This window comes from Ailuropoda melanoleuca, chromosome 14, assembly GCF_002007445.2.
Source record: "Ailuropoda melanoleuca isolate Jingjing chromosome 14, ASM200744v2, whole genome shotgun sequence".
NCBI lineage: Eukaryota > Metazoa > Chordata > Mammalia > Carnivora > Ursidae > Ailuropoda > Ailuropoda melanoleuca.
The window spans coordinates 16,377,058-16,391,883 of NC_048231.1; the positions used below are offsets into that span (position 1 = coordinate 16,377,058).

General features: G+C 40.0%; 1 protein-coding gene across 40 annotated transcripts in view; it reads left to right on the plus strand.

The window, feature by feature from the left end:
• Positions 1–14,826, plus strand: part of TTLL5 (tubulin tyrosine ligase like 5) — a 279,806-nt gene that overhangs the window by 96,968 nt on the left and 168,012 nt on the right. For 34 of the 40 annotated variants that reach the window (XR_004620456.1, XR_004620457.1, XR_004620449.1 and 31 more), the window contains 6 exons: positions 203–370; positions 1,263–1,592; positions 5,889–6,009; positions 8,704–8,850; positions 9,963–10,066; positions 12,659–12,786. Coding sequence is in view for 31 of the 40 variants with exons in the window: in XM_034643121.1 (XP_034499012.1) it covers positions 203–370; positions 1,263–1,592; positions 5,889–6,009; positions 8,704–8,850; positions 9,963–10,066; positions 12,659–12,786 (998 nt within the window). In the remaining 9 variants the exon portion in view is untranslated. The remainder of the gene's footprint in view (positions 1–202; positions 371–1,262; positions 1,593–5,888; positions 6,010–8,703; positions 8,851–9,962; positions 10,067–12,658; positions 12,787–14,826) is intronic. The other 6 variants (XM_034643096.1, XM_034643099.1, XM_034643105.1 and 3 more) reach the window with 3 other exon arrangements.

Genomic DNA, 14,826 nt, shown 5'->3' on the forward strand with positions numbered 1-14,826 from the left:
AACATTTAACAAATTCAGACAGGCCATTAGTGAAGTTTTAATGTAGATTCCAGTATTCCCATTTATCTGTTAAACCTTTTAGAATTCACTAGAGGTACCATATCTAGCCTGTTGTTGGTTACAGAATTCTGTTAAGCTTAGCCTTGGAATAAAGGAGAGAACTTTCTGAAGTCTGGAGCTACCATATTGTTTTTTTCCATAGACTAGCTGCTGATGGAGCACCAGAATTAAAGGTAGAGAGTATGAATTCAAAGGCCAAACTGCACGCTGCTCTCTATGAGAGGAAGCTTCTGTCTTTGGAGGTGCGAAAACGTCGACGACGGAGTGGCAGATTGAGGGCAATGAGGCCAAAATACCCAGGTACCCGCTGGTGAGCTTATGCCAAATTCCATTGTTCGTGTCTTGCCAGTCTGAGTTAATCAGCTTCTTAATGAATCAGAACCTTCCCAATCACATACACTTAATTTTTTTGTACAGTCTTTTTCTCTGAAACTTAATTTCAAAAGGATTGTAAGTTTTTGAACCTTCCATTCTGTAATATTTGTACCGGAGAATAACTGAAGCATACATGTCTTTGGCTTTTGCTCTTACTTCAGTATCATATAACTAGCTGATACTCTGGAAATACTTGACGTATAAAAATATAAAGAAACACTTTAGCTCAAGTTTAATGGAATCCTGAGTGTTATTGTTCACCTTTTTCATGATCAGGTATTAAATCTAGTTCATCCCTTGACATTGCTGAGTGGTATAAATATTTAAACCATGAACAGACAAGGAGGAAATTCTTTATCTCCCAGATTCTCCCATTTTTAGGTCTATTTGTCACTGACTGACTGACTGCCCCCCCCATTGTTGAGCACCTGTATCAGGCACGTTAGTCACTAGGGTTTCATCGGTGAATAAAAAAGATATGGTCCTTGTCCTCACAGACCTTCTAAGCTGGTGAAAGAGAAAGATAATGAATAAATGTAGGATAGAAAGCTATTCCCCTGTTCTTTGTACCTCCATAAAAGGTACCCTTCTAAAAACCTCTAACACACTGTAGAGATTACCCAGATGTTTGCCTGAAGTTGTGAGAGAGCCATCGGTGTTATGCTGAGAAACTTGAAGATGGGTTTTTAGAATGCTTATGACTGGAGAGTGACGTGTATGCTGTTCGTTTTGTGCCATTTTTTCGTGGTCTGACTTAGAGATGGGTTTTTACTAAAAAAGATGAAAGGAAGGTATTGGGAGAGAGGAAAATTTAATCCTTTTTTCAGCAACATTAGTGATTCTTCGCATTTAGTGATCACTCAGCCAGCTGAAATGAATGTTAAAACTGAGACAGAGAGTGAAGAGGAGGAAGAGGTCACGTTAGACAATGAAGACGAAGAGCAGGAGGCTTCCCAGGAGGAATCCGCAGGGCCCCTTGGAGAAGATCAAGCCAAATACACCCCCTCATTGACTGTTATGGTAGAAAATTCACCCAAAGAAAATGCCATGAAAGTTTCTGAAGGGAATAAAGGTGAACAGTGCTGCAAAATTGAGACTCAGAAGCCAGAGCCTAAATTTAACCTGATGCAGATTCTGCAGGATAACGGCAATCTCAGGTATGTACCTTTGGTAATTATGATAGTAAAACCTGATGACTTGTGTACCAGGTACTGTGCCGGTGGCTTGGCAGCCATTTTCCTTTTCTTACAGCAGTCCTGGGAGGTAATGACTGTGATTTTATTATTATTGTTACTATTAAGGAAACTGAGCCTTAGAGACGTTGTTTGTCCAAGTATAGAGCTGTGATCCAAACCCACGTCTCACTGGCCCAACAAGTACTTGTTGGGTTTGAGTGTCAGTCACTAAAAGCGCAGAGTTCAAGTGGCTCACAGTTTAGTGTAGGGATACTTACTGAGCGGGGGCCCCAATACAGACGAAGTGCTCTTAGGACACAGAGAAAGGACTGGTCTTGCCTGGGAAGGCTCGAGGGACATGAGGAAGGTGACAGTATTTGAACCAGGCTTGAGCTGACGAGCAGGATGTCAGGAGGGCTGAGAGGTGACAGGTGTGTGCGGGAGTACCAGTAGAGGGAATAAAGGCAGAGAGATGTGATGGTTCAGTCAGTCATTTAGCCCCTCAACAGAGGGTTATTGAGCACATCCTCTGTGCAGGAATTGTGCTAGGCTATGTAGTTACATGGAGAGAAGGGTGCAGTAAGAGATAAGGCAAAAAAAAAAAAAATGGATGTCATTTGATCATAAAGCGCTCTAAGAGGACCTGGGACTGTATTTTCTAGATGAATAATTTTTAAGCAGATGAATGATATGGTCAGATCTTGATTTAGAAGGTAAATTCTGTGTGCATTGTGGGTCAGTGATTGATAAGAGGAGAATGAAAAGCAGAAAGGTGAGTTAGGGGCTGTCACAATAGTCCAGAGCCAGGAAGATGAAGGCCTTGACCAGAGCCATGGCTACCAGAATGGAGATGATGGGATGGACTGAATGAAATTTGCAAGTTCAAATTGGCAGGCCTTGGTCTCTGTAGATTTAAGAACTCCAGAGAGGCTGGATTTCCCAAACTTAGCAACTTGGCGATGCTGTCAGTCAATATAAGGAGCATAGGAGTTGGTTTCAAGATACAAATATGTTTCATTTGGGACACAGTGAGGTTGAAGGGCTTTGGGATGAAGTTGTTCAGTGAATAGGTGAAGATACAGCTTTGAAGGTCAGAGTTGAACAGAATTGGGCAGTTAATAATTGGGAACTTCAGAGTGGGTGAGCTTGTCCAATTCACTTTAGTCCAGCAAGCACAGACAGGAGAAAAGGAGGAGAATTAAGCCCTGGGGAAAATCAGTGTTTAATAGTAAAGACACAGGAACTAGCAGTTGGAGAGGTAAGCATCAGCCTAAAGTGTGGTAAAAGTTCCAGAATGAGAGTTCCAAGCTGTCGTCTGCCTCAGACAGCCCGAGAGAGCATGAAGAGTGAAAAGAGACTCCTCCATTTCTGACCTAGGGCCAGTTTGTGAGTTGTGAGAAATTGTGAGTTGTGGAAATAAGAAAGCAAGTGCACACCAACTTTTTCAGACAATTTGGCAGTGAAAGGGAGGTGAGAACGCATCAGTGAGAGCAAGCTAAGAGAAAAGGATTTTTTTTTTTTTTTAAAGATGGTGATTCTGGAACTTATTTATAGACTAGGGGAAGGGTTTGATGGAAAGAGGATTAGGGGCACCTGGGTGGCTCAGTCAGTTAAGCATCTGACTCTTGATTTTGGCTCAGGTCATGATCTCAGGGTCATGAGATTGAACCCTGCATCGGGCTCCCCACTTAGAGCACAGTCTGCTTGAGATTCTCTCTCTCTCTCTCCACCCTCCCCCTGCTCATGCTCTCTAAATAAATAAATAAATAGAATCATAAAAAAAAAAAGAAAGGAAAGAGGATTAGAGATGCAAAAATGGATATATTGATAGGCAGGGCTCTAAAGGAAGGTGGAAAGAGACCACTGGAGGGGTATCTCTTCCTGTAAGTCAGAAAGAAAGCACTATGGGGATGAATGCAGTAGTTAGAAGTAGAAGGGGGAGGAAGGTTAGGTATTTATGTATTTTGGCCTTTATTTTCTGTTAGAGGTCAGTTCTTATATTGCAAGGGTGATGGGTAATATTAGGGGCTTAGGGGAGTGGGGAGATCGAGCTAAGGTTTGGAACAGTGTCATGGAGAATGGCAGTAGTTCTTTTGAGCAGAGAGCACACCAAAGTACTCACCAACGGACTGTGTGATCATGAGCTGCTCAGAGAGCTTCTCCACGCCTCAGTTTCCTTTTCCTTTAGGCCAAGGTATGGGGTTAGACAAATGTTTTTCAAACTGTGCTTTCTGGAGGGGAAAAAAGATTCCATTGAATTGAAATAGAACATTTGAAAACCACTGGACTATATTCTAAGGCCCTTTCCAGCAATAACATTCTACTTAGCTGTTGTAGAAATAAATTATTTCTTCATAAATCTCATGGATCTGACTTTCAATGAGTAAACTGTTGTAGTTGCCTGGTGTGTTAATGCAAATTAGTGGTTTTCAGACTCTGTTCCCTGGAGCTACCCATCATTCTGTGGGGCATCTCCGTGGCTACTGAGGGGTCTCAGGGAGGTCATGGCAAGGATTCGAGACTCTCGGATCTAGGCTTTAGTTGTGTAATTTTTATACTGAGCATGCATATAAGCTTAATTTTTTAAAAATAGGGGATTTGGAGGTATAAATCATTCTAGTTTTCATTCTTTGATCTTTTTGGGTTTGTTTTAAATGACTAGCTGAGCAATGTGTACAGTATTTTAAGGCTAGTCTCAGAATGAACAACCCTGGGTCCTTTCAATAAGGTTTATAGAAATGGAAAACTCAGTACTTGTTCATTTGATTTGTGGCAATGATTTGCAACAAAATAATGAGTGAAATCTCAACTCCAAAGTAATAATTCCCTTATCCAAAAGACCTTCGTGTTTTAGCATTACAGGAATAATTAATAAAATCAGGTATTCTACTTTGGAGATGTATTTCTACCTCATTCGATAGCAGGTGAATTTGTGGACCAAAATTAAGAATCTTTTTCGCTTATTTTGTCTTGAAAATAATCTATTGTGGAGGTAAGGCTTATGGGAGTGGTTGAGGGGAAAGTGGCATGTGGTCTCCAGGTGAATAAGAATCTAAGTGTTGTCCTTGTTGAGAAACATTTGAAGATATAAATTTGTTTTTTCAAAATCATACTGTACTCCCATAAACTGTCCCCATTAGTAAAAAAGATACAGCCTGACTTAATTTTATGCTCTGAAGATCTTCTGTATTAAACCTTCAAGAGCAAATCTACCTCTCAACCTAACTCCCCTCCCCTTCAGTCCCTCCACCACATACGTAGAGGTTAGACCTAGACCTAGATGTCCACTTGACTCTGGACAAGTCCTTCATCCTAACTTTGGAGGAACAGTGAGTAGAAGGCATTCAGTGATTGCATGTGTGAGGATTGTAAACAAAGTTTGTGTTGGGCCCTAATCTTCGCTGATGTAATTTTGGCTAGAGTGTCAGAAGGCCGATCAGCTGAAGTAACCAAAATCTCTCCTGAAGGAAAACAGATCTGCTACAATTAGCAGCTGAAGTGAAAATCATCAGTGTGTCTCTGGTATTTCTGTCTTCTAAACCATAGCTTGAACAGTTTTCCTTATTTCCAACCTAGACCACCAAGCAGAAACCTGCTGGGGTTTTCAGTGATGTCGCTGAGGTGCTTTTTACTATATGTAAAGATTTCTTTTTCCCACTGAACATCTGGGCTCGTCCCAGCCTGTCAGTTCATCTATGCCAAACTCTGTTGGACCTCATTCATTTGTTCTGGGCTCCAGCCATTCCTGTCTTGTAGTTGAGAAAAGCATGACCTTAAAATTTGGTCTCAAAAGTCCCTTTGTAGGATTTATCTCTTTCCTGCTTCGGAGGCCTTTGCACACCAGAAATATTAGTTGCCATAGCAAAAGCATACTTTTGCACTAACTGATAAGTCTATAAGGGCCTCCAACGCAGAAAAACCTTTCTACATTAATGTAAACGTTCTTGTGAAGATTCAGTACTTTTCCTGGCCATTTCCCACAAGAAAGTTGCTAAAAAGTTCAGAGATAAGCTATAAGAGTAGGAAACCTGATTTCCTATTCTTGTTGGATTTTTTTTCTCCCATGTTAATAATGAGAAAATAAATAGGATTCTTTAATAGAAAAAAGAAATCTCAGGTACTCCGTGGAAGGAATCTTTAGTCAGTGACTGCATGATGGGCTTCGTTTTTCTTAGCCATCCTAGTAGGAGGATCCTTACAGTGCACTTTGAGACAAGTACACATCTGGTAGGCTTACCATTCTGTCTCGTAACGGTATGTTGTTTTGGATTTCTATAGCAAAGTGCAGGCCCGAATAGCATTCTCTGCCTATCTCCAGCATGTTCAAATTCGCCTGATGAAAGACAGTGGAGGTCAAACGTTCAATGCCAGTTGGGCTGCCAAAGAGGATGAACAGATGGTGAGGCTTTTCTTGTTGGAACCTTTTTACTTTCCCTGTTTCTATTCTTCTTTGTCGTCTTCGTCGTCTTCTCCCCCTCCTCCTCCTCTTCTTCCTCTTCTTCTTTTTTTCCCAAATAGGGTAAAGAGCAATATATTCTTCTGGTGACAGCATTGGTCCATACGATAGTTTATAGATTTCTCTAACTTTAATGTGAAGTAAATCTTTGATCTGGGGCCATGTTCATCACACTGTGTTGAGGGCATCAGTTTATTTCATCCTAAAAATGGAAATTGATTGCTCATTAGATGTCAGGCCCTGTGCAAAGCCCTCAAAAAGAACAATTTAGAGCTCTCTAACTCTTCAGTTTTCCCATTGCATTAATTCTGATGTAGACACTGTCATCCCCATTAACACTGCATTAACTCTGACGTAGACGCTGTCATCCCCATTTTGTAGCTGAGGCAACAAAGACCTAGAGCAGGGATGTAATTTGCCTTTTGTCCCACAGCCTGTGTGTGGTGAGACTGGAACTTGAACTTGCAGGTTACAATTATACATTATTTGCTTTTTCGTTGTTTCCCTGCATCACAAGGCATTTGTTTTCTGTCCTGAGGGTGTCGCATTAACCCTGTAAAAGTCATCACTTTATCATAGCCTCTCTGAGATTGTACCATCCTCCATTTTAACATTATTTCTCCACTAGTTGAAATTTTATAAAGTTCTTATTAGACGACTCTAAACAAACTGTATAATAATTTGCTGTGTATCAGTCATTTGAACATGTCTAAGATTTAGTATTCTAGCAAGGTTTTTCTTTTTGAATTGGAATGACAGGGAATTTCATGCTCTTTGGTAAGGTCAACGCTTATGGGAGAAGCCACAGCCCTTCTATAGCCTTTTGACCACCAGGATCTGTCACCCACAAGAGAGGGACCTTTAAGTCTGAGAAAGCTGCATCCTTTGTCCAACTCAGTGGTGACCCTACCATAATTTTCAGTTCTCCACATACAAGAGGCATACGATATGCCAGGCTTATTGTAAAAACATGATGGAAATCCCAGAAAACAACTTGTGAATTTAAAGTAGCCAATACAACCCTGAGATAAAACCTTGTGTGTTATGAATAATCCTTCAGCCATCAGTGGAAAATGTTAGCTCTGCTCTTTCCAAGTGGAAAATTGAAACTGCCTTTTTGAGAGTCAGTTTGTCTGCTCCACTGTGAAAAAATAATGTTTTAATGTAACAGTTTAAACCACCCTATAGTAAAGACAGCAGAGTAGAACCGTGAAATCCAGCCTCTGGTTATGACGCTATTTCTTCATGCTGGAGTAAATTGGCACCAAAAGACAATGAACCAAAATAAAATTCAAGGAATAAAAAAAAGAGCTCTGAATAGAATAACCCCTGCAGGCGCTGGCTTGGAACTCACACAGCTTTTCGAGGGGGGTTTTACGAGACTACTTGGGATCATCGCTGCAAAACTTAATACCAGTTCTGTGTGTTCCTGTTTGAAAATCTAGCTAGAGAGCAAACCCTAATCCGTTTCCTGATGATTGTGATGGTCTTGTTGATGAGGAAGGTAGGGGTCGAATTGTCTTCTCTGCCTCAGGTTAGGGTTAGAGATTCTTTATCACATAACTCACGGAGGCGTGTCAATAAGGTCCTCAAATCCATCAGTTTTATCACGTTGTGGGGGAGTGGGGAGGGAAGAAACAATTCTCTTTAAGGCCCTTGGTCTCACAAAATCTCTCTTGGAAGCATTTGTCATACTGTGAATGATCTGATTGGTGTCTATTCAGATTTCAAAATCCTTTGCCCCATGCCAAGTGAGATGTACTCTTTGTACCCTTTAATGACTTTCCTCTCTGCTCCCCCCCACCAACCCCTTCCCCATGGGGAAGGAAAAAAGAAGCCACCACCTCTCACACATAGAGTATTGGTTCTTTCTTTTTCTTTATCACTAAACTTTTTAAATGAGTGGCTTCTATTCTTTATTACCCATGCTCTTCTTAGCCTCTTCCTTCTATTCCCTGTCCTGTGCTGAAAGTGTTCTCTTGAAGTTATCACAATGGAAATAATGGCCTTGTCTTGGTCCTGGTCCTTTTCAGCTCTGGTCTCTTGGAAGCTTTTGCCACAGAGCTTTTAACTCCCTTGGCTTCCATTGACACTCTTTTCTCCTTGGGTTTTTTGGGTAAATTTCTGATGTTTCTACCATGGATTTTTTGTTTGTGTTTTTCTGATTCTTCCTCCTTTTTCCTGTCTCTAAGTATGAATATTTCTGTGTTCTTTCTCTTCCATCTCACCTTTGATGATTTCATCCATGGTTTTAATTTCCACTGTCTATCCTTGAAAACCACTTTCCCTAAGTAGCTTTCTCTGATCACCCTATCAGAAGTGATATCTACACTTTGAATTATTATAGTACTATTTGCATGTGAGTTGTGGCACTTTTACAGTTACTTCTTTAATATATATATATTTGCATACATATTTATTTTGATTTTCTGATTGCCAGCTTATTGAGGAAAGAGTAAGTTTCTGTTGTTTTGTCTTTCTGTATCCTCCTTATACCTCATGTTTTTGCTCTGGGTCTTACTTGTTGAAATGTATCGTGTACCTGTTCTTATATCTCTGTTGGTTAAACCCTTCGTAGCTTGTCTTCTGTTGCTTAGTACAATCCCTGCTTTTTTTCCCCCTGATGACTCTTAATAGGAGTTAGTGGTTCGCTTCCTTAAACGAGCGTCCAGTAACCTCCAGCACTCACTGAGGATGGTATTACCCAGTCGACGCTTGGCACTTCTGGAACGCAGAAGAATCTTGGCCCACCAACTGGGTGATTTTATTATTGTGTATAACAAGGTAGGTGGTTTATTTCTTACTCTTGTGTTTTAGATTGCCATACACTATGAGCAGCAGGCTAGAGTCCTGTGTCCAGCTGGATGGAGAGGTCCTTCTCTTTTCTAGTGTTGTCAGCCCTTGTGTGTAACTCTTACAGGGAGCTGGACCTCGTTCCTTAACCTAGCTGGCCTGAAAAGCTATTTATGACTTCTGAAAGCCCAGTGGCCATAGTTAATGCTTATCAAAAAGCATATTCCCTTTGCGTGCTATTGTATCTGAGATGAATCCTGGACCATGTGAATTTGCATTGTCATTATTATGCCTGTAGACAGTGGTGAATTGACTATTTGAGAGCAAATTAACTTGTGGATTTAATAGAATGATATAATCTTCTTTCCTGAGAGAGTTATACTTTGTATTTGAGAACATCTTAAACAGTGACATCATTTTATACCCACACCAGGAAATACACTACTTAGTTAGAATATTTTACAAAGCACCTGATATCCAAAGGGTCTTAGAATGCTTTGGGAATACCAGTATTTGGGAGAAAAAAGTATGGTCATTTTGCAGAAGGGAAAACTGAGACATGGAAATTTAAATGGCATTTGTAAAGATGTGTGGAATGATTAGTAGAGTATCAATATACCAAATCGATAGCTGCAATTTAGTCCAGATCTGTTGAGAATTTGGTATGTCTTATATAAGTGAAGAATTTACTCAGTTTGGTTGCTGGTATAGGAGTACCTTCCAAGACCTATCTTTACTCTCCCTAATTCTAACAAAATACAGTATCTCTGTTGTCATACTGTTAAAGCTGCAAGTGTGAGCACAGATGTTATTAAGCTACTATAATGTTCCTTTTGAATGGGTTATGTGGGCAGAAAGTAAAAGCATGATAAAAATTTACATTTATTCTGTAACTTTTATTTGGAAATTCCAAAATGTTTTATGAAATAATGACAGAGAATAATGTATCAAATTTATAGGTGGCAAAAGTACATGGAGGAAGTAAGTGTCTTTACTATAAAGACAAATTAACCCAATGGTAATGAAACCAGATGATGAAGTGTGCATTTATCAGGAGTCAGTTTTATCTTATTGTTTTCCTGTGTGGGTTGGGAATCGGGTAGGAAACAGAACAGATGGCTGAAAAGAAATCAAAGAAGAAACTTGAAGAAGAAGAGGAAGATGGGGTGAATACAGAAAACTTTCAGGAGTTCATCAGAGAAGCAAGGTAGAAGATACTCTTGATTAATAAAAACTATCTTATTCTATCTGCCATACTGCCCCATTCAGTTCTCAATATTTCCTTGTTTCTGACATATAGCTGTGAGTAAAATCACTCTCAGAATGAGAAAAAGAGTTTCATAGGCTTGGCCTCTCCATATCTCAGCCAATTATGTTGTTGTTGTCATGGTTTCAGTTATCAAAACACTGCTGCTGGGTATCTGGGCTGTATTTCTAGACAGCCTTCAAAGTACACACCACTTGAAGTGCTGAGAGAGCCCTTTGGAAAGTTGAAGTTAGAGGCTTCCAGTGTTTACTGGATCTGAATTTATCCCTGACCTACTGATGCGGTAGTGATGACCAAATTTTGCCTACATTGAGTGGGTTGAGGAATTGGCACTTTCTCAGCACTGTGAGGGTTACGCCTAATTTATATAAAATAGAACAAGTCCTTCATGTGTAGAATTAGCCTTTAAGGATTGAAAATCTCAGCATTCAGCTCTATCTTGATATAAATCAGTCAGACCATTTTGTCCATTTACAGTATATTTCCAAAGGAAGGAGTAACAAAGGCATTTCATTTAAAATTTTGTAAGACTCATACTGGAGGGCCTTTTTCTAAAACAGAGAGTCATACAAAAGTACTCAATAAAGGATAAAACATCTGTATAATCCCGTTAATTAGTCTTCAACCATCAAAGTCACTGTGGGGAGAAAAGCGGGAGAATATCGATTATCTGCTGGTTTATGAAGTTAAATCAGGTGGTGGGTTATCAGTCGCCAAGATAATATGATCTGGGTTTAAGACTTTGTACAGACCTAAGTGTAGCCTCACTATCATGTGCTTAAAAACACACAAGAAACAAATACATCATTTTGTAGGAGTTTATAGTAGTGTAATGTTATTTTGTTGACATTCTTGGGTCTTGAGTTATATGATTGTTAATTCAAGTATAGAAACAAAGCAAGAGATGATTTCTCATATCAACATTATAAAAATAGGAAAGAAAAACTAGAGTATGTTCAGAAAATGACTCTACTTTAAAAGTTAAAAGATTAATATTCAGTTCCTCCTAGGGATCTTCAAGATCCTTACAATAGAAAAAAAAAGAAAAGAAAAGCCACTTTTTTTGAAAAGTGATGTGTATTCCCTTACCAGGCTTAACTGGATGCTAAAAATGAATTACTGGTACTAAAACAAATTATATCGAGTTAGAAATAAAATATGCTGGAGCGTTTTTATTACTGTGTATTTAAGTGATGATTGTTGGAAATTTCTTCTAGCCTCGGCTTGTTTATTACTTTGGGGGTGGTACATGGTTACTTCCATCGAAGTGGGTAAATCCAGATCCATGCAGGAGGCAGGCAAGGAAACACAGATTATGAAGTGGGCAAAGGTTAAGAGAGGAGGCATCAAGCAGTTTGTATTTTGACCAACCTTTCCCTTGCCCTTTCTGTGAAGGGCCAGATAAAACCCACAGACAGGCAGAGGCAGTCACCCATTTGTAACCTCACCTGCACGTGGATCTTTAATAGGTACTTGAGGTGCTTACCTGTGGCACTTCACTACTCTGGAGACCGTGGGGTTTGCTCTGAGATTCATAGAAGCGGTTTCCTAGGTTGTCATTACAGCGTATTCTGAAGATGGGATCTAGGTTCTTTGTGATAATGCAGGAATATTTTGCCTATTTAAAGGCTGCTCATCTGGAATACAGCCCGGCTCCAGGAAAAAAATGCGGAAGGCCGTCGAGAACCTCCCACAGGTGTTAAAAAATCCATGCATAATATGTTTACTGGAAGAATCCTGTGGGCCTTCATCACATTCCTTATACTTTCCATTTTGTGGATGTTCATAAAGGGCATGTAATTTCAATATCTGAAATGACCTAGAACCATCTAGTTCAGTCTCCTTCATCGTATAGATGGTGAGGGAACTCTTCCATCGTCATCCTGGTAGGTCTCCTTATTTCTGACATAGGTAAGTAAAATGACAAGTGGCTCCTTTAAGGAATACACTTCAGTTATCTGGAAGTGGGCTGGGCAAACTGCGAAGGGCCCGGTAATAAATATTTCAGACTTTGTAGGATACCTCTGGTCTTCATAGCATATTCTTCTCTAAAAAGATAAAAACCAGTTTTTTAGCAGGGAGCTATACAAGAACACGTTGCTCGTCAGCTCGTCAGGTTTGACCCCCTAAATCTGTAGTTTGTTGACCTCTGATATAGAACATGGCTGTCCAATAGAACTTTGTGTTGTAGCTACTGGGTATGTGAAATGTGGCTAGTCTAACTGAGAAGAATCTTTAAATGTACTTAATTGTAATTCATTTAAATTTAAATCATCATATATGCCTCCTGCTTACCGTATTGGACAGTGCATCTTGAAAATTCACTTTGGGATGAAGAAAGCCTCATCATGCTTTAATTTTTTCAGACTGCTTTGTTTGTATTCCTATTTAACCATCTATTAATAGTGAGTTTTCAGCTTGTACTTTTCATTTTCCCCTTCTCCAGCTGACTCCATTTCCAGACTAAAATCTGGTGGAAAGATTTTCCAGAACAGCTTCCTGTTCTGACCATACTCTCTCTCCTCGTTTCAGTGAGGCTGAGCTGGAGGAGGTGTTGACTTTTTATACCCAAAAAAACAAGTCTGCAAGTGTCTTCCTGGGGACTCACTCAAAAAGTTCTAAAAACAGCAACAGTTATTCTGATAGCGGGGCAAAGGGTGGTAAGTATGATGGTTTATTAATGAAAAATATGAAAAACAAGTTAAAAAATGAGACATGCCAAAGAGAGTCAAGAATCATGTGCTGCGTAAGCACTAACAGACTCCACGATGGTGAAATTTTGCAGTGTGGGGGTCGGGGCTGAGGCGGCATTCCATTTTTGTCCTCAAAACAAGAGGGACATAGTCTGATTTTTTTTTTTTTTCACAAAAATTCACAGCGGAGAGCTTTTCAAGACAAGCTAATAATAGCTAACAAGTAAGTGCTCATATTACTGTAATCTGCTGGACGTGATCTAATTTTTTTACTTTTAAAAACCATATGGAGTGGGTGCTATTATTCAGCTTCTTTACAGATGAGAAAACAGAAGCTGAAAGAGACCGAGTAACTTGCTCAAGGGTCCCCTTCACGGTACAGTGTGACAGGAATTTGAACCTTCGTCTGCCCCACTCAAAACTTGTGCTCTTAATCTATGCTCTTCTGCCTTTCCTAATGGTTATTTCCCATTCTTTTTAAGTTTTTTGCTTCCTCTGGCTTGGCAGCATTGGCATTTGGGGTTGAAGAATTTTTTGTTGCGTGGGATTATTCCATACCTGGTGGGATGTCTCATACCCTTAGTCCCACATCCTTAATGCCTTTAGCTTTCTGCAGTCACCATGATAGCCCAGAATGTTCCCCTGCATTTCTAAAAGAGCTCACTGCGGGGGATCTCCGTGTTTGGGGATTTTGGAATTAATGTGGACCGAACTCTCTAACCCATGTCCTGTGATCAAAAAATAGCAGTGATATTCTGTTATACACAAAGCTCTGTGCCTTAAAGTAAGATTCATTTGAAATCTAAATGGGGAGTGTAAAATGTAGGAAATCTACCCCAATTCTTTCGGTATGCTAAGCACTAAATTCAAAGACCGAGACTCGTTCCCTGCTGTTAAGACTACCATAGTGAGGGTAATTGGTCATTTAAAATGTGGAGTGAGTTTTCCCGATGAAACAGTGTTAATGTTTTAAAAACTGTTTCGGTTCAGAGGCTAGTCTACAAAAGCCTATTTATATTGAGCTCACTGTATAATCGAATGATATTTCTAGAAGTTCCCTGCCCAGCCCTCTTCTTTGAGTAGTCCTAGCTTATCTAAGCTCTGAAGCTAGTTGATTCATCTGTTTATTCATTCCTTTTCACATTTTTCCTGAGCACCTGTTGTGTGTCCGACATTGTGGTAGTTGCTAGGTATACAGTGACCAGGGCTGTCATGGTACCTTGACTCCATAAGGTTTATTGTCTAGTAGAGTTGGGTGAGCAAATGTAGGAAGAAGGTTGGTGGAAGCTCTGAAAACCTCCTGTAACAGCGTTGAGGAAGAGAGCCTGAAGAGGCTGAGGAGTTCTTATAATGAGGTTGGGATAGAGAAAAGCGTGTTAACCTAGGGAGGTGCAGGCCTACGTTGGCGTTCAGATGGTAACTTCACCCCTTACAGCAGTGGGGAAGCCCTGGCAGTGTGTCTTGTCAGCATCTGTTCGTACAGATGGGTCCCTGGAAATTCTGGGGCTCACGTGTTAAGGACAGCCTCTATATAAGAAGATCTATACCTATCTATATCTATCGAGAATAACTAGAGAGGCAGTAGGAAGGCCCCAATCAAGGAAATAGAGTTATGATATCTGATAGTATCTGGACTGATTTCAAACATGAGCAAACACATGTCTGACAGTATCACCACTGCTGGTGGTGACAGACAGAAAATAATTGATATGTCCTTGTTCTTTCATTCTGAAGGATGATGTGTAAAATGGCCTTTCTTAAGTTTTTATATGAACTAGTCCTGAAAAAGATTTTGGAATATTTCCGCAAGTACATGATTAGTCCTGGCTGTCCTCTTTCAAAATTCTGTGGTAGAAAAAAACTAGTTTATTAGAGTGGAATTTATTTTATTAGAGTGATTTTGTCATGAATGTACTGATCACCCTATCTCAAGTAAACTCACTCAGCTTGCTGAAGTAAAACTAAGAAGTTTAAAGATACAGAGCTATTGTGGGCACCTGGGTGGCT